The sequence below is a fragment of the Protopterus annectens genome, chromosome 6.part0 (genome assembly GCF_019279795.1).
Source record: "Protopterus annectens isolate FY-2018-M chromosome 6.part0, PAN1.0, whole genome shotgun sequence".
Taxonomy (NCBI): Eukaryota; Metazoa; Chordata; order Ceratodontiformes; family Protopteridae; genus Protopterus; species Protopterus annectens.
Genome location: NC_056737.1, coordinates 1,709,795,214 through 1,709,815,860, shown reverse-complemented (window position 1 = coordinate 1,709,815,860; position 20,647 = coordinate 1,709,795,214). Strand labels below are relative to the sequence as shown.

The window sequence follows — 20,647 nt, the reverse complement described above, 5'->3', positions numbered from 1 at the left end:
TATTGCATACATGCCTAACCTGCGCCCTAACCCTAACTCACTTAAACCGCCCCTAACCCTAAAATAAAACCAACCGCACACTTACCTGACCCCAACGCATGACCTAACACCACAGGGCTAACAATAGCAAAGCCACAATGACATCAGTATGTCTATTTTGTGTTTTCAGGATTTTGAGTTTCAGGATTTTGGTCTTTCAGGATTTTGGGCTTTCAGGATTTTGAGTTTTCAGGATTCTGAATTTTCAGGCTTTTGGTTTCAGGATTTTGATTTTCAGGCTTATGATGTTTCAGGCTTCTGAATGGGAACCGACATACACATATTATAATAAAAATCATCATGCATTAGTACTACCATATTACCTTTATGGGCAGTTTTACCACTATATTATAATTGTAAATCAGTTATTTTAAAGTTACCCACTCAAATGTAGTTAAGTTATAACCTAGTTGATTCTTGTTGCCGCTAAATTTAGTGTTTACTTCCTTTACATGAAAATTAAGTAAAGTGACAAACTTATTAACAACTTTATTACTGCATAATGTAGTTGAGCTTCTAGATGGTTTCCGTGGTCATAAGCTTTTAATATCTGGCACCAAATCTTTTAATACTATAGCATTAGTGGCAATGATTTCCCCAGAACAACAATAACTTGAACAAAAAAAATTCAATATTGGATGAATCAGTGCTATTGGAAAGAAACTCTGATTTACATTATTTGCAAAATGAAACTTCAGCTATAATTTCATATATAATTTAAACAGTCCAGCTATAAAAAAATAAGATAAGATATGACAGTAGGAACATATTTGAGACATTTGAACAAAACTGAAATCATTCAAACCATATGTAGTTTAATTATGAATATCAGTACATCATTTAGTCCCAAAACCAGGAAGTCCATGATTCTCAAAAGTAAAATCAAAACATTATATTGTTACATTATAACAGACCTTATGACAAGGTACTTGTAAGCCACTGTTTCTAAACTTCTGATTTCTGGGATAAAAATTCTGTTTTCCATCACATTTCTCTCTTTACATATTTGGTATGCTGTACTGTGCAGGACTCAGCAATTCCCTCAAATATTATACAGCCACAATTATCTTCTGATGTCTCTGAATGTGAAGATCTCATTAACTCCGTCATCCTCTCATAAGATGGTGATTTGTCATTTGGACCAGTTTCTGGTAACACTCAGGATCCATTTTTCCATCTAACCCCAACCAAATTCTAAAATTGTAGTCCTTTGTTTAGCTTCTATACTAATTCCTTTCATCTGGTTTTGGTTGTAGAACTCTATAAGAATATCACTGTCCTTCTCTCCTCCCCCACCCACCTTCTTATAGTGGATGGGTACATCAAGCGGAAGCTTTATTTCTTTCTTCTTAGGTGTAACAGCCTGTCACACTGTGTTTATAGCTGTTCCCTCCTCCCATGCATTCCAAAGTGGCTTTAAATTGGGCAAATCTTTCCCTATTTTAACATCATGAGTTAAGTCATAAGTCACAGTTATGGTATATAGATGTTTTCCTAGACCTGGCTACATTTCTTTGTGTATGAGGAGATATTCCTTTTTGTCTCAGTGAGCACATATCACTTCCATACCATTTTATGTTTGATGTTAATCTTATGTTTACTCACATATTCACCTTTGACAAGGGTAATCAACAGCACCAGATGATATGACAAGTGCCTAACCCAACATACCTCCATTACTGGAATAAGCCAGCCTTGCATGACAAGTAGAATACTTCTGTAACAACCTTCAAAGCCAATATGGATGACTGGATGGATGATCATAAATACTTGTCTAGGGTATGTGGGTAAAATACTTCATGTAGGACTCTGTCAGTCCTTCAACTGTACTGGATGATATGGTTGGGCTTCTTGATGATCTCCGTGGTCATAAGCTTAGTAAGATCCTATGAACATATAATATGGACTTGTGTCAGGAAATCCTTTTATTTAGCCCAGCTAACTGCCCAACAAATATCATTAAAGTCTAAAGAGGCAATCACTTTATACTCAGCACTGATTAGACCAGCCTACCCAAAAAGTGTCCTAAAGTTCCAGAGCTACCAAGAGAAGCTGAAAGCTGAATTCCTTTATTCTGTGTCCTATTGAGTTTTGAAGGGAGATCTTCAGTTTCTCTGCAAATCTAATATCTCTACGAATACCAGAACTTAGGATCTAAATCTTCATCAACAGATAAAACACACTGGAGGGATGGGTTTATAACCCAGCATCTCACAAACCTCTGGAATTAACCAAGCCTACATGTTAAACAGTATGACTCATAAACTTCCTTTAAATATAAATTAGATAACTGGGTGAGTGCTCACAAAGTTACTCAAGGATTAATTAGTATGGCCTTCCATGAGAAAGCAGGTGCTACTAGAAGGTGGGTCCTGGCAAGGTGAGAATGGTAATGAGACTCAGTTGCTTTGATATATGAATGAGTTAGATAACTATTTATTGCAAAAATACTCAATCATTTGAGCATTTCATTTGTGATTTACTAAGCAAAAATGCTAACTTTATATCAATAGGAAGAAAATGAGAGAAGTAATGGAGCTTACTTGAAAACAATGGTAGTATATGAACAAAGGACTATAGACTGTAGAATAGCAAATTTAATATCCAAGAAATATGAAAAAGACTGAAGTTTCAGGAACTTTTAGATAGGGTAAGTCTATATATATTATGTTATGAGTTTCTTCAAGAGTAAGGAGATATCATTGGAGAAGGGAATATTGAGAAATATTGCAATAGCTGCCCAAGAACATGGACATGATGTCTGCACTGATAAAGGATGTACATGGGGATATGCAAAGATATGAAATATCAGTGTCTAAATAAATGTGAGCTGCTATTAAATAAGAGGAATACTGAAGGTATGTGTTTGGAAATGTTCTCAAAGAAAATTGGACATGACAGTTGAGGTTCGCCCAGGAAGTTAAAATACCGGTGGGGGGGTAAATCTGGAAATATAACTTCACACAGAAAAATGAGAATGAACATTACATGAAAAAAGTGCAGTTACAAACAGGAAATGAACCAGAATAGGAAAAAGAAAATGGTCTTTCTGATAAAGATGTTTTGTTTTATTTTGTCTTTATTTACTTAGATAGTGCTTGTGTTTTACCTTGTTTATGAGCTTTGATGTAAAGAGCAAGAAAAGAAAATGTGTATGAAAGTTGAGTCTGAGGAGAAGCAAAAAATAATAATTCATTATTTGTATGTGTTTATAAGATGAGGTTTGAATATCTGAAAAGTAAAAATGGGGGTGGCAATAGTCAAATGAGTTAAATATGAAAACAGAGAATTCTATAAACTGCCAAGAATTGGTCATTTATTTATTTAGTTTTGTTCATTTGTTTGTTTGTTTGTTTGTTTATGCACACATATCATTTATTTATTTATGTAGGCACCAGAGGCTAGTATTTTACCAGGTCTTTCCTCTTGAGGCATGTGTAAAGATATTCATCTAAAAAGTTATTTCTAAAATTCCAAGTGCAGTAGCAATTCAAGTTTACATTTTTAGCTCTGTACTCTTCCTTATGTGCCTAGCAAACTCTGTGGATGGTGTCAGCTGTTAATAGGGTCACTATAGCAGTCTGCAGCTAGTCAGCATTGTAATGGTGAACGGTTTTCTGCATTCCCAGTTATTAAACTTGGTTTCCAAGAACTGGCACTTTAGCTTTATTACAGTTTTTCAAATATTTATTTAAAAGCTAATAGTACTTTTTCTAACCATGCATACTTTATAGGTTCATAAGCATTTACTAGGCAATCACTATAGAACACTATTAAGAGCACAGCAGCTGTGGTTTACCTACTGCCCCTGTCCATAAAAATACTGATAGGCTTGACCTGGAATAAATTTACAGTTGCCCATTCATTCATCTAGGTTAGATTTAAAGAAACTGAGGGCACTACTTTGACATGGAGCTTATTCTAAAGGCAGTGTATCCTTTGGGAGAGGTATATGTCCCACCAAAAGGTCCTGTTTATATTATCTTTGTAAGTTTATGTCACAAAAGTGAATATCTGTGGTGATTCCAGTTTTATGAGCATGTAAGAGATCAAGCTGGCCAAGGTAATTTGCAAACCTGTAGGCAGGCAAAAGTCACAACATAGATGGCTGTAAGAGGCAGAATAGAGTAACAGAGCTTTTAGATGCTCTGTATAATTTAAACAGCACATACACAAGACATTTTGGTGATAGAATATTATAGTTTTTCAAGTAGAATCATATGCTGGGATAGATTTGTGACAAAGAGGACATTATATTAAAATATGAGTTGATAAAGGAGTAATAGAATGGGAAAATAGCTTCCTTAGACCTGGAGGATATGCCTTCAGTAATTAGTTAGGCTAGGTAGAAGCATTTCCTAATGGCAGTTGATATGTAGTGGTCGAAGCAGAATTCACTGTCCAAAATTGTGCCAAGGTTTCTTATAGGTTCATAGATTTTTACTAGACTAATGAATCAGGGGACCTTTCTAAGATAAGCTAAGTTTTCCCAAAAGAATAATGGCATATTGTATCCAAATAAGACATTGAGGGACAGGCGTTTACAAACTACCTCTATCCATAAGGGACATGGATGCCAGGCCTGCTGTAAATCTCCTGTTCCCCATCCACTGGTCTAGGTGGCACTTAAACTGGATAATAGATAAAATCAGCTTTACATGGATGTGAAGCCTGTTCCATAGGAGGGGTAGTCTCTGGAACACACATCAGTCTCTTCAGCATGTTTTGTTTAAGTCACAGATGAAATTCAGGTCCTTAGACCTTGTATTACTGGTACTGTATGATTTACGAATATGCAAGAGATTCATAAGTCTGTGGTCTGTGGATGCCTTGTAAGCCAGGCACAGAGCACCCCTCAGAAAGCTATAGGAGACCAAGTAAAGGGAAAGGGCTTTAAGGTGCTCTGCATTAGGCAGGTTTGTTATACCTTGTATTCTTTTTGTAAAGAACCTCTGAGGTCAGTCCAATTGCTGCATATGCCTGGTCAGGTACATATCAAAGTCAGCATTGTACTCTATAATTGGTCTGATAAGGTCAGAGTACAGTGGGATAATGACCTTTTTGGATTTAGATGCCATGCTCTTACTTATAATTTGCACAACATAAAAAGGATTTCCTCACCACTGTGGCTACATGGTGGTCAAAGATAAGGCTACTGTCCACATGCATACCCAAATCCCTAACCATTGTGTTGACTCTTAAGGGTGCAGTATCAACATGGCAATTAGCCAGGATGGTTGACTTCCCAAAGGATACAATTATGCATTTCTTAACATTGAGTTTAGAACCATGGTTTTGGCACAAATTGTTAGTCAGAGATAGGCCTTAAAAGTTCAGTATTTGCTTCTACTTCACAGAAATAAATGGCAAAAAAGGAGCGGGACCAGTGCTGAGGCCTAGGGGACATCGTTGATGACTTAGTGTACACCTAGTCTAGCTGTTAATGAATCCCAGGGTATCATTCTTTTCTCTAATTGTAGAACTTGTTGATACTAGTATTCCACCAAACAGACTTGTTTCTAAACTTGGCATTGTATTTGTGATGAATGTGAATAGTAGCTTCAATGCAGCAGTTTAGCTGGGAATATATATATGTGGCATAAGTGGCCATTTTAGCTATACATTCCTCATGGAGTAGGGAGCCTTTAAATTTCCTTAAGTCAGAAATTAGTGCTAGGAAGTTAGCCTTGGAGAAGTCTCTGAAGTCTCTGAAGAGAGTGGGATTTGGGGCTATCTTAGCTGGTGTCTTATGGAGAATGCTACAGCATAATGTCAGATCTGACCACTGAGGGGACAGATATGGGTATGGTGTGTAAAGGTTCTATATTTATAAAAAATAGATCTAGTAGGTTTGTGTCACTATTAGTGCAAGACACTTGTTGACTGAGAAAGTTGGCACTGATGATGTCCAGGCATCGCTGAGCATAGCTGTTATTTGTGGAATAGGTTTCCAGTTTATGGATGGGTAGTTGAAATCATCCAGAATGAATTTTAATTTGTGGAAATATTTTTCATGGTCAACAGGCATCATGGAGTAGGCCATAATATGGAAGATGGACTTGCTAGCAGTTACCAGTATATGTTGAAATTCTTGGTATTATCTTGCTGGATTACACACTGGGTAATGGGATTTCAAATAAAAACAGACATCTACCACAACCAGAGACACAGACACTTATGGTAGAGGGTCTAAATGAGTAATAGTCATTAAACTATGCAATGAAGGCATGTTATCACCACACTGGAACCATGTGTCTGTAATTATATAGTTGACTCTGTTAGAAAGGGTTAAGTAGGCCTTGAGTGCCAACAACTTTTTATAGTTGTCTAGTGTTGAGCAGTGCCATGTTAATATATACTGACAATCTAATATGCACCAAAAAAACACAACAAAAATAGCTAGCTGCAAGTGTGTACATTTAATAGCATTCTGGTACCTTAATAGTCATTAAACTATGCAAAGAAGGCATGTTATCACCACACTGGAACCATGTGTCTGTAATTATATAGGTGACTCCATGAGAAAGGGTTAAGTAGGCCTTGAGTACCAACAACTTTTTATAGTCTTCTAGTGTTGAGCAGTGCCATGTTAATATATACTGACAAACAATCTAATATGCACCAAAAAAACACAAGAAAAATAGCTAGCTGCAAGTGTGTACATTTAATAGCATTCTGGTACCTCTGCTCAACAGCCTTCAAAGGATGACTTTCAAACTCCAACACACCATATTTATGCAAATTATTTAATTAGTTATCCAAAAAATTAGCCCTTAAAAGGACCACCATAATAAATATAAATACATAGTCATACATTCAAATTAATTTCCAAATTTAGACCTACGGGTACTAATGTTTTATAATTCAAAATTAATCTGCTCTGCAATTTCAATAATTTTTGCTGAAAATTACCTCCATTAAACATATAAGGTCTGGCAAGTACTGTGGACTGTGTTCACTGTAAATGGTATATTGGGCAGACAAACTTATGATTAAGGTCCGCATTTTTGAACATCTGGGTGACATTCGTAACAGGCACCTCGATAGTCCCATAGCAGATCATTATCACAAATTTCATAATGGTAAAGATGATAGTTTGTTTTTTAGTGTACTTGCCAGACCTTATATGTTTAATGGAGGTAATTTTCAGCAAAAAATATTGAAATTAGAGAGCAGATTAATTTTGAATTATAAAACATTAGAACCTGTGGGTCTAAATTTGGAAATTAATTTGAATGTATGACTATGTATTTATATTTATTATGGTGGCCCTTTTAAGGGTTAATTTTTTGGATAATTAATTAAGTAATTTGTATAAATATGGTGTGTTGGTGTTTGAAAGTCATCCTTTGAAGGCTATTGAGCTGAGGTACCAGAATGCTATTAAATTTACACACTTGCAGCTAGCTGTTTTTGTTGTGTTTTTTTTCCATGTTCAAATGCTAGGTTGATAGGTAGCTATGACATTCATGTAAATTATCACTAAGTCAGACAGGTGGGACCTTAGTTTATTATCTTTTCTGAATGATGGGAAAGTAAATTGTTTACATTATTGTTGATATCTTACATTTCACTTATATGGCAGTGCCAAAGAATGAGTGAATTATTTTATTCACATTAGTTGCTCATATCTAGTTAAAGGTATTACAAACATTGATCCATATGCAGGGCTCATCTACTCACATTACCCATGCCTACCTAAAGGTGTTTCTGCACTGTTCTTTCCAATTACCATCATTGCATGCATGCTTGTACATATATGTTTGCATGCCAGCTTCACATCTAATAATAATATAATGTTAAAGATGGCCACTTAAGTCAAAATTGGCTCATCTGGCCATGCCTCTAAGCTGAATTGCACACGGTCAGTCACTGGCGGTTTATTTTAGCAACATAGCTTCCTTTCTCAATCATCCAACAATACAGTATTCACTATAAACATCCCTTGTGATGGATAGTTGAGAAATTGTTTGATAATGCTTCTCTATTCCTTTTGGTTTTTGAAAAGTTTGTTCTTATTCATCTTTCCTTACTTATCAACAGAAATAATGATCATGGTGATACAGTTTGTCTGAGCAAATTTTCACATAATGTAGATCTCTGAACTGTACATTATGGTGTTCACGACCCTTGCACCTAATGGAAATCAAACAGGTGTTTGATCTCCATTAGTTTTCTTCTAATTAACCTTTTTCTCCCTTCTTTCTACTAATGTTCATAATAGCCAGCCAAGGTATATAACAACAAATTTCTTCAGATAAGTTAGGCAGGTTTCAGCTGATGGATAGAATCAGACAGTGGATCTCACAAGTGTATTTCCTCCCTCCTTAGGATCTCATGCTTCTGTGTTCTCTTCACTGCTGCCATTCTGACTTCCTCAGCTTTTCAAGTCAAAGCTTGCTGATCCTCATTCATGCAGAGAAATTTCCTAAGGCATTTGTAAGATAAACCAATGTTTTATTGCAGGATTTCTAAGTGCATAATGTATTCGTAGGTTATTCGTCTTCAAATGCAACACGATTCCGTTTTTAAGTGAAAAGAATTTAAACGCCTGAAAATAGTTATCAAAAGGACATAAACATAACACTAAGCTCTATTACCTAATTGAATTTGAAAGTTGTTGTTGTATCTTTCGTCTTTTCCCGGTTAGGGGTCGCCACAGCGGAACTCCGGTCCACTAATGATTGGCAGTAGATTTTTACATGCCGAGTTGCCAGCCCTGACGCACAGCCTTCAACGAAGGTACGCCCATTCACGCATGTCTCCACACAGAAGATGCTTTAGATGAGAATCGAACAGGACAACGTCTTACTGTGAGGTGACAACACTACCGCAGCACCACCACCGCATACATGTATAATCTAATGCACTGTGCCAACCTGCAGTGTCTAGCTACGTACCTCATTCCTTTCCATCTTCAACCAGAATTACTCTTTTGTTTGCCCCACTATCCCATCTTTTCCACTGACTTAAGTTTCCTCTGATATCACCCAAAGAACATTTTGACAAAGGACCTCTTTTGCACCATCCATAATGATATAAACTGTACAGGCACTCCTTCTTCATACCCCATGGAATAGTATTTATTGATAGTACAGAGAGTGTAGACAGGGAAAACAAGTGTTAAACAAATTGCAGAAAGCACATACTACATTACGATGTACAGGTTCAATGAACTTTTAAACTGAAAACCTAAAGCTTATGTAACTCCTACTGCTCCCACTCCTAGCACTATTACACTATTACCACAAAACTAGAATCAAATGTCTCACTAGATTGTGAGATGTGTTACTACAGTAATCCTGCACAATGCATTTTTATAAATAATAATATGGAACTCAAAGGCTAAGTGTTACATTTAGCAATGTTACTTTTAAGGAAGCACTAGTGTAATTTATAAACATATTTCTTGTTATACTAATATACAAGCATCCTTTTCATTTTTCCATTACAGAAGTTAATGCAATGGACATTGAAAATTCAAATTTATCTATTCATCTGATTCACGATAAGGAGCATCTGAGCCCACGACAGATGGACAAGGTAGGCCTTATAGTTTCACTTGTCTCTATTGATGTGTAGTACAGCATATCACAGAGAAACGGGCAGAAAAAAAACAAGTGGCTTTATGGTATGATCATGTGCTTCCTGTCACAGCTGGGACCAAATGTGTATGAATCTGGAGTCTGTCTGTCATACTAAAGTAAGTGCGGATAAGAAGAACAACATAAAACAGGTTAATCTAATTCTGAAGAATCACTTAAGAATGTATCTGAATCCAGAAAAGAGCTATAGCTCTTAAATCAGATTAACAAAAGTAGAAGTTAAAGAACTTTTAAAAATTAGATACTAACCAGATTATACCTGTAGTATAAATTGAAGTGTTACTATGTGCAAGAAGGCAGTAATTTCCTTGGGATTAGTAAACAGTTTTAGGGTGGGTATTACCATGCAAGCCACGGCATGATTCCTATTGTGTATTTATTCAGATAAATTATTTTTGAGAGTGCTGTGAAAGACTGCATAAATCTCTATAGTTGCAGCATCTGGAACTCTGTGAGATAGAATCCTAGTGTAAACAAACTATACAATAAGAGGTAGAAACTCACAGCCCATAAAAGCAAACTTAAAACCCCATCATCTGGAAATGAACTCTAAAAGATCAGCAAGGAACTCAAAAACAAAATCAACTCCTCCAAAACTAAGCACAAATTGAGAATTGCTACCTCTACTAAGGACAACCACAAAGCTTTCTACAGTTCTGTCAGAAACCTTTGAGGCAATAACCAGCAATGCTCAGAGTTAATATATAACAACACTTACTTATCTCCTGAGAACATAACTATCATATTAGTGGGCAAATTCAGCTCTAACTTTAATCCCCTATCTCCTCCTAACTTCCCAGCTTATTAGCACAGTCACACCACCCCCTGTAGTCACATTAGAAGAAGTCCTGAATGCCCTCTCAAAGGCCTAAACCACTATGTTCAACGGGTCCTGATAATGTGCTAGGCTGCCATCTTGTTAGCACCAGACACTGTCTGGAAGTCTTGCTTCATAGCCTGTTCATTCTTAGCCAATATATTCATGCCAGGGTAGTAATGGCAATCCTTGAGGGGGGATCCAGTACTAGTCCAAGAAGCTATAGACCTATAAGCATCATCAGCCTTATCTGCAAAGCAATAGAAAGCATCATTATGGAACTTGTTAACAATGGCATAAGTAGTCTACAAGTCCAAGACCCATGCTAGTTTGGGTTAGGTAAAGTTAGATCCTACCTCCTGAACATGCCACTGACCCATTAGACTCAAGAAAAATCAGTTTACACTGCCTACCTGGACCTGGCCATGATTTTTGATACCACCATACATTCTGGCATTATTGACAAATTAATCAAACTAAATGTAAGCTCCAATGTTGCCAGATGGATAGCAGACTGGCTAACTGTGGGAGATGTGCTGTCTCCACAAAGAGTAACCAGTGGTGTACCCGGGAATCAGTCAAAAGATCACTTCTCTTTACTATTTACTTCTCTGATGTCAAGGCTGACATCAATACCATGTGGCTGACCAACTTTGCAAATTACTGCAAACAGAAGCTGTCATTAACTCTCTATCTGACTTCCAAATTCTTCTGGACTGACTATGATGCACCAGCAAGTGGTGCTTGGACTGTGTCCTAAAACTAGATGCTAAGAAATGCAGCATTGTGTCATTTGGTAAAATTGGGCACTTATGCACCTACCATACAGGTGACACCCCTTTGAAAGCTGACTCAGCCATTAGGGACCTGGGCACTTTCATTGACATTGAGCCTTTCCTTTGATCACTACATATCCACTGTTATGAAATCATTTTACCTTGCTGGATTAATCACCAGGAGTATTTTTCTTGATCTAAGGAAATTATCATCCCTTTCTATTCCTCTCTCATCAAGCCTATAACAGAGTATAATGGCCCGTTTCGTATGTATCTGTTTATCCATATGACCCATCAAGAAAGACCAGTGTTTCACTAAGATAAACAAGAGCATGTCTTCCTTTAGATATCCAGACCACCTTAAACTGCTATCTCTCTCTTTTTTGTTTCCTACAGATTCAAAGGATCCGGTCCTATGTGACTCTCTTCACATCTGCAAAATTAATAATTAATACCAATAACACCCACTTAAGAGATCTTAACTCCCACCAAAACATATATAGGACATGCTGGTGAGATACATATATATCCCTGACCATCTCTAAGCATAACTTGGATGAATGAATGGGCAGTCATAGCTACACCACAGTTCTAGCCTCTCAAGCCATAACTGAAAGAGGTTAAAAATAGTATAAATCAGTCATGTCAATGGCCACCTACAATTTGGGGTATTGTGGCTAGGCTGCTAATGGTCATCTGTATCAACAGCCTAGTACTGACCTATGAACCAATGAACCTATGAACAGGTAAATATGATAAAGAAATTGGGTGCATGAGTATACTCTAGAAGTAAAATGTGTTGGTCATATACTATATATTGTCATCTAACATAATTGTGTATGGGTATGTATAAATAGAGAAGAAAGTTACGTTGAGCAGATAAGAAATTGAAAATAAATTTAAGATAGGGTATATGTACCCTATCCTTGGACAGACTGTGTTACAGCATGTTCTGTAATACTATATCAGTGTATTTTGCACAGATGCATGCCCCTGCACAATGACCTACTGGTGTTCTTGAACAAGAATTTACCATGTCATGCCATGTGCTAAACCTCATATTTTATAATTGTTGCTATTCTAGGTCTTACCTGTTCTTGCTGATAAGGAAGCATCACGTCTTGCTTTCCAATGTGTTATTGATAAAGATCAGAAGGTAACCTGGGGAAAAGATGCACTGAGGCTACCAATGCTGAAATTCGAAAACATTTAAAATTGAATGCCAGCAGTGCTGTCAGCTTTATTCAGCACAATATAAATCATCACTGACTCTGTTTTAGTCATGTAAATGAGGGTTGAAAATATCTTTTCACCTATCACAGTGTCCCATTCCCATACAAACCTAGATCCTAATTTAATGGACTTGTAAATATTCAATCCCTAGAGGTAGCAGTCATACAAGTGACAGCCCAATTCAAGCCACAGAAGTAAAGAAGACTCTCATCTATGCTTCATCCAGAATTATTAACAACTGCTGAACCTGTCAATCGGCACGTAATTTTTTTAGATGATGACCTATAACTTTGCCAGTTTTCAGTTTCTGACCCCAGGATTTTAATATGCAATTTATGGAATGTGGCAAGCATTAGCATATTTGACTCCAAAGGTAGGGTTGCAAATACTACAGTTTTGACTCTGTCCCACAAGTGCAAAAAGGGAGTTAATTATTTTTAAGTTGCAATAACATGAGTGTAAAATAATTAAGCACCAAATGCAAGAGCAAAGTCCTTGTATTAGGGGAATGGAGAGAGGCCCCCTTCCATATAGAAAGCATATGTCAAAAAATTATTTCCAATACACAGGAACTACGTGTTTTAGAGTGTTATATTCTGAACTGTGACTTTTTGAGAATGGTACCAAATGTATGACCCCTATCTCATGAACCAGTATCATAGTGCAGTTTTATCCTGAAAAATTACTCCAGTCATCTATTGCAAAATCATATTTTGGGAGAGAATTGTACCATATCAGTGGCATTGTTTATGAGACTGGATCCTGGTTGACAACTAGGAAAGCTTGTTAGGAAATTTTCAATTATTGTCAAAGCTATGAAGCTGTGTTTCATTTGGTGAATGTGTATTAGTCTGGCCAGCTTACAGTGTTTAAGGCCCATGTTTTCAAAATGTCTTCTGTGGTGGCCCATCTTATCCTCATTATGACTGTCAATCTCTATTTGTTTCCTGAGTAGTGATGTTGCATAGTGACAGTAAAATGACCACACAGAAGTGAAATGGACAATGCTGTGCCACATCTGGTTGGGGAGGAGGGCAAAGATGAGTATGATGAGGATTTGGGACACATTTTTTTAATTACTAAACTTGATGAAAATTTGCTCATAATGCCAGCTTTTCATATTTCAGGGCAATGTAATAAATATGTAATCCTTTATTCTGAAAGGTGATTTTGCAGTTTGACCATTAAATCACATTTAAGGTAGGAAATCAACAAAAAGTCTGCTATCATTTATGAAAAAGAATGCCAAAATAAGTATGTTGATAGTTTGGTCCAACAAATGACTAAATTATAAAACTTTGTTTATGCTGATGAAGCTCTGTTGGCAAGTTTGCTAAATTCTAATGTTTCAAAATCTAAGAAATCATAAATTCCCACTGCTGGTTTACAATAATTTCCAATCAAAGTCGTTAATGAGTTCTGTCATTTATTTGGTAATGCCACTTCATCGGCCTCTTAAACTTCTCCAGCTGTCTCTCCTCCTCAGCTGAGTATTATCTCTGAATTTCAGCTCTCCCCATTGTAATGTAATCCAGTTCAAAATCTTTAAAAACTCAAACTCTGTTTGCTTGCAACAGACATGCTTACTGATGAATGTCTAAAGTTATCTGTAGGCACATAATATAGCCTTCTCCATCTCTGTCCTCATCAATTACCTTATTCAGAAGCACAGTTTCCATTTTTTTTGTAAAACTGCCATAGTTATTCCCTGGCACATAGAAGGACCCTCCAGTGTGATTATAGCAACTTCTGCTGAATGGCAGTCCCATCTTGCCTTTCTAAAGTATTAAAACAAATGCATCTGTGCTTAGCTTTTGCATTACTTATCCAATGGGTATCTCTTGTTCAACTGATCTCATGACTTTCATCCAGGTCATAATACTGAACCCTTCCTCTTCACTTTCATCCAGTTACTCCATAGTAAACATAATCAAATATAGTCCATTGATACTCTGTCTCTTGAGCTATCCAAAATGTTTGGCACAATCAGTCATGCAATTCTCCTCAGATGGCTTATATGTCAAGTGCAGGTTTCACATCACATCCTCATCAGTGCTGTATTCTCTAAAGTTTTTTCAAACCATATCTGCAGTGATATTTGAACAAGACTACCACTAGTGTGTTACTCTACTAAATTTACAGCATATGCTAGTATATCAACATTTAATCTGGTAAACTTCTTTGAAGGGATTATAGAAGTTGTAGATGGTGGTCATTTAGTGCATGAGGCATATCTTGACTTGGACAAAGCCTTCAACAACATTCTCCATGCTAGCATCACACAGATGTTAAATGTTTTAAAAACTGACCCGTATGTGATAATACATATTGCAAACTGGTTGAAAGACAGAACTCACACAATGAGAGTTGCAGGTGCCTCATGATTAAATATGAAAGTGACCATTGGTATCCCTCAAGGTTCAGTTCAGGGGCCTCTGCTTTCAGATATTCTCTTTTCAGACCTCCAAGCAGAAAGCCAAGACCACTGGCTAAGAAAGTCTGTTAAGTTACCCTCTAACACCCACACCCACCAACATGAACTCTCCCTGATAAACTCTTGGTGTACTAAAATTGTCTCAGTCTAAATGCTTAAAAGTGAAGTATCATCACTTTAAGTAGACAGCTCCTCCCCACATCATACTGTAAATAAAACACACTACTATAAAATGAAAATTAAGCCGGTGACTCATTCACTTGGATTGATAGCTCCTTCTCTTTTGACCATCATGTGACAACAGCTGTCATGAAATATTTTAGAGACATTTGAGGGGAGATCTATTTCTCACTTTCCATGCCATTAAAGACCCAATTGTCCTGGACCTCCTGTTTCTCTATTACTCTAATATTTCCACCAGTACTAAAATGATGAACTTAATTATTCACCAACAGATATATAAAACTTAGTGGAGGGACAGTCTTACAATACAATGCCTCCCAAAGCTCTGGAACAGACTTCCCTGTATGTTAAGCAGTGGGGCTTACTATTTTCCTGTGAGCATAACCTAGATGACTAGATGGGTATCCACAAATTTATTCTGGGATTGACTGGTGTAGCCCTCACGGAGAAAGGAGATGCTGTCAGAGGGAGTGTACTTGCAAGATGTGAATGGGCATATGACTCACTCTGTCAAAATATGTGGATACGTGCCATAAAAGGGCTTTAACTTATTGTCCACATACTTTGCCAATGGTTGAGTTTTCGAACCTGCTGACGTGACTACCGGTCTTAATGGCGGGTCGTTTTGGTCCATAATTTCTCATACTCATATTTTGATAGACTCCTGTGATTTTTTTATCTCAAATTGGACAATTGGAGTTTAATGCCAACTTTTATTTTATAACAATAGATGTGAAAGATCTATTTTCCATCATTCCACACAAGTTGGGACTTGAATGGTATGAGGAAATGTTGGTGAAATTCAATTTTTTGAAAGCAAATGACTTTAGGTTAGTACTAGAGAATATGGAATTGATATTAAAAATAACTTTATTTATTTCCAGGGGGAATATTATCATCAGTTAGATGGTGTGGCTATGGGCGCATCATGAGCACCAATCTTTGCCAATATAGTGATGTTATACTGGGAAGACAATTTTGTATTTAATTTGGAGTTTAAGGAATGCATTAGAATATATTACCGTTTTTTGGATGACATATTTATTGTGTAGCAGGGTCCATATGAGCTGATTACCTCCTTTATTAATTATGTGACTAATACTACAGAAATTTTAAATTTTACACATGAAATTAAAGACAAAGAAGTACATTATTTGGATCTGAGTATCAGAAAGGATACAATAAATAAGAGATATGTGTCCCAAGTTTATAGGAAGGAGTGTTTTTCAAAGTCACGTCTTCATTTTGAGAGCAACCATCTAATCATACAAAAGAAAAATATAGTAAAAGGACAAATGGTACAGGCAGTCCATATGATACCTAACAAAGAGGATTTAATAAATGAACTAGAATTTATTGAGAATTTATTTCTTGAAAAGGAATACCTCAATTTCCTGGTAAAAACACTTAAAAATGAGGTATTAAAGGGTTGGGGGAATAGATATTTACCCCTTTTGAATATGTCGATGGGGAGAAATTCTGTCATTGAAAGGCAGAATTTAGGCAGTGGAAAGAAGGTAGTAGGTAATAAATCATCATACTTAGTGGTGAATTATAACAAGGATACTGTAACAATTCCAAAAATTATAAACAAATATTGGGAATTTTTTGGCAGTATGCCAAATAAGTTAGAGGTTTTCAGGAAGCCTTTAAAATTTAGTTTTAGGAGAAATTTGAATTTAAAAGAAATCTTTGAAAAAAAGGCAACCCAATAGGGTAAAGAATGAAGGAGTGACTGGGGGGACATTTAAGTGTGGTAGATGTCCACAGTGCCATTTTATAGTTAATACCAATGAACTTTGGTTGCCAGTTTTACAGTATAGATTATGGACATCTGAACATCATAATTGCTCAACAAAGGGTGTAGTATACATGATGTACTGCACATTCTGTTGGGCATTTTATATTGGTAAGACAGAATGGAGCCTCAAACAAAGAATTTATGAGCATATGTACGAGATAACACAAAAAAAGAAATTAATGCTTTGTATCGACATGTATTAAAGTGCATCAGGGTAGATTTTAAGTTTTGGGTCATAGAAAGAGTAAAACCATAGGATAGGGGTTGGGACTACGAATCGAGGCTGGAATTTAGGGAACTAATATGGCAATTACGCCTCGATGTGTGTGTTTACCCAGGGTTAAATGATAATATTCCCCTCACTCCACCCTTAAAATTAAGGGCGAACATTTTGTAGAGGTGGATTAGGACTAAGATATATATCTATATATATATGTATATATATATATATATATATATATATATATATATATATATATATATATATATAAGCGGAAAGTAATACACAAGTTTTGAGGTAATATAAATATATACACATATATGTTTTTTTAGATATAGTTTTTTAACTTTTATGTATAAAGAAATTGTAATGAAATGATGGTGTATATATGCTTAATATTTTAAATATTTTTGTGAGCCAATGAAAAATGGATTGTGGTTTTAAAAGAGGGACAGGATGTGTTGTAAATTAGATTCTGATGAAGTTTCCTGTTCTGAATACAAAGTACTCAACCATATATTCTGTTGTCATTGAGAATAAAAATGGTGTGTGATTTCAAAAGTTTGTGTGTTGGCCGTTTTGTGTCACTGGCATATGTATTTGGACTTTATTTATACTGGTTCGTGACACCTTTCTATTGGGATTCCCTTTATTGGTGCCGTGTGCTTTTATATGGAGGTGGATATATATATATATATATACATATATATATATATATATATATATATATATATATATATATATATATATATATATACCAACAGTTAGGGAAAATAGTAAAGTCATGATTCACTGAAAGTGACTTTCACTGTAACTGTTTTATGGCATCAGCACTCTAGCATCAGAAAGTTGTCATGTTCCAACACGTTGGCATGCCTTTTGGCACCTCACCCTGTTTGTTTGAATAACAAAGAATGGGTGAAAAAATTCCCAGTGTTCTTTTGTAATCACAACATTGCAAAATTCTGGTAAGCCAAAGCTAATGCATTTGACCCTACCTGATTGATTTCTTAGTGTGCCTGTTCTTGGTCTGGTCTACAAATGATCTTTCTTAATTTATTTAACATTTGTTTACTGGGGAAAGTCCGACTTGAAATTAAGCCAATTTTCAGTGGAGACCTGGGGAGAAATGCTCTAAATGCATGTCTTTGTGACGTGGGAGGAAATCGGAGTACCTGGAGGAAATCCACACAAATGCAGGGAGGACATGCAGGCTCTGCACAGAATGTACGCCAGCCAGGAATAGAACTGGGGAACCTCTTGCTGTGAGGCGACAATGCTACTGCTTCACCACTGTGCCATCCAAGACACTGCACTGGCCAGGCATTGAACCTGGGTCTCCAATGAACCACCAATGCAAAGATAAAGTTCTTAAGGTTGTGAACCTCTCCAAATTAGCTGTTGGTTAAGTTCATTTAACTTTCTGAAGTTCAGATAAAATAACAACAACTTGTCAGTCCCATTACTTTTCTCACTGCCTTCACAATAGCATGTTGTGGTAATGTGCCATTATTTACTGCCTCAGGAAAATCTCATGCCCTAGGTATCAGACCGCTGCCTGCCCCAGCTGAACCTTATGCTGGCTAATTTTAAATCATCTGCTATATACTTACAAGTAAGATACATGGTATGTGACCTACATTAATCCTACATGTTACATGCCATAATACATACACTATTGTTCTGCTGCATTAAAGGAATTCAGAACCTCTGGCAACACCTTATATCAAAGCTGTCATAAAACACCTGAAGATGATGTAACCAGTTTTACTCTTTATCCAACACTGTAAAGGCAAATGTAATCCATGGTGCTGCTTGAAAGGATAGCCTCCAGTACCAACTGGCTGCATCAAAAACTTGAAAAAAATGTGTTCTAAAGTAAGATCATTTAGAGTTGCAGCCTGGCAGACTTTAAGTCTATCTCAAAAACAAGCTGGGCTAAAATATTAAGTGGCATTTGTTCAACCTTTCATTGCTTTGAACGTTAGAATTTTTATTTATGTATTTATTTATTGTTGTATTTGAGTATATAGTCACCTGTCTATGAACTAAATTGATTTGCTCCTTCTATATATCTCAGTCATCTTGATTTCATTTAAATAGTTTGAATTTTTTTTATTTACTTTTACTATTATTTTATGTTTAGAGGGACATGGATACTCACTTTTATTTCTTAAAAATGCTAAGCACACCTCTTAAGTGGTATATATTATTTATAGTTATGTAGTTCTAGATATTGTTCAATGGATTTCGTTTTTGTACGATTTTTGTATTATATATACTTATTACTTTTTATATCTGTGTGCTATGTGATTGTTTCAAGCTATTTTGTTTTAAAAAATAATAAAATATGATTCAAAGAATACTTAGGTAAAAAAACTTGGCACAACTGGGTAATTCATATTAACAATTTCATTCAAGTATGTATATTCAATCACCAAGATCTACAGGCATTCTAATGGGTCATATGGACAAACTTATCTAGATAGCTCCTTGATAACTTCCCTTCTGTACCAAATGTGCAACTGTTTCTTTTGCAGCTTCTGACACTTTTGGCTGAATTACATGTGTGGATGGGGCATCATAAATTCTTACTGAGGATAGTGCCAACAACTTTCCTGGACATGGGCAGTCATCACTAAATTCAATCTACGGTATCACATTGAGTTGAAATGGCTAAGCTTAAAATGACGTCAGTAGCCTATTAATCTCCTATGATCCTTTGATCCTATATATATATATATATATATATATATATGGTTCTACCTCACTTCAACGACACGCCGGAACATCGACAGGGAAATCGCGAGCCCCAGAAGATCGACAGCGCAGAAGACCGATGCGACGGGACCTAGAAGATCGACAAGCAGAAGACCGACCGGACGGATGAAAGCACCGACGCTGAGGATGCCGACATGGGAAAAGGCTGTGTAAGTATGCGGTAGTGATGGACGTTAGGGTGCGAGTAAGGTAAGTGTGGATAGGTGTGGGTTAAGTGAGTTAGGGTTAGGGAGCGGGTCAGGTAAGTGTGCGGTAGTGATTGTGTTTGGGTTAGGGGCGGGATAAGTGAGTTAGGGTTAGGGAGCGGGTCAGGTAAGTGTGCAGTAGTGATTGTGTTTGGGTTAGCGGATAAGTGAGTTAGGTTTAGGGAGCGGGTCAGGTAAGTGTGCGGTAGTGACGGACCTTAGGGTTAGGGTTTGGGTTAGGGTTGTAGGTAGTTGTGTATGTGAGGTTTAGTGTGGGTTTGTAGGGATTTTGGTGTGCTTGTGTTGTGTATGTGGTTTTTGGACGGGGAATGTGTTTTGGTTGTTGATTGTGGTGTGTGAAGTGTATGAGGTTTCGTGTTTGTGTACCGTCGGTTATTTCGTTATCTGGCATGTGGGATTTCGTGTTTTTGTACTGTCGGTTATGTGGTTTCGGTGATTGCGTTGTCGGTGTTGTGGTGTTTCGTTTATGTGAGGTAGAACCATATATATATATATATATATATATATATATATATATATATATATATGGGTCTACTTTGTTTCATTGAAGCT

General features: G+C 36.5%; 1 protein-coding gene across 4 annotated transcripts in view; it reads left to right on the top strand.

Annotated features, from left to right (window-relative positions):
* KIAA2012 (KIAA2012 ortholog) overlaps positions 1-20,647 on the top strand; it is a 971,910-nt gene that overhangs the window by 538,213 nt on the left and 413,050 nt on the right. For all 4 annotated transcript variants that reach the window (XM_044075102.1, XM_044075103.1, XM_044075104.1 and 1 more), the window contains exon 13: positions 9,494-9,582. In XM_044075102.1, the coding sequence (XP_043931037.1) occupies positions 9,494-9,582 (89 nt within the window). The remainder of the gene's footprint in view (positions 1-9,493; positions 9,583-20,647) is intronic.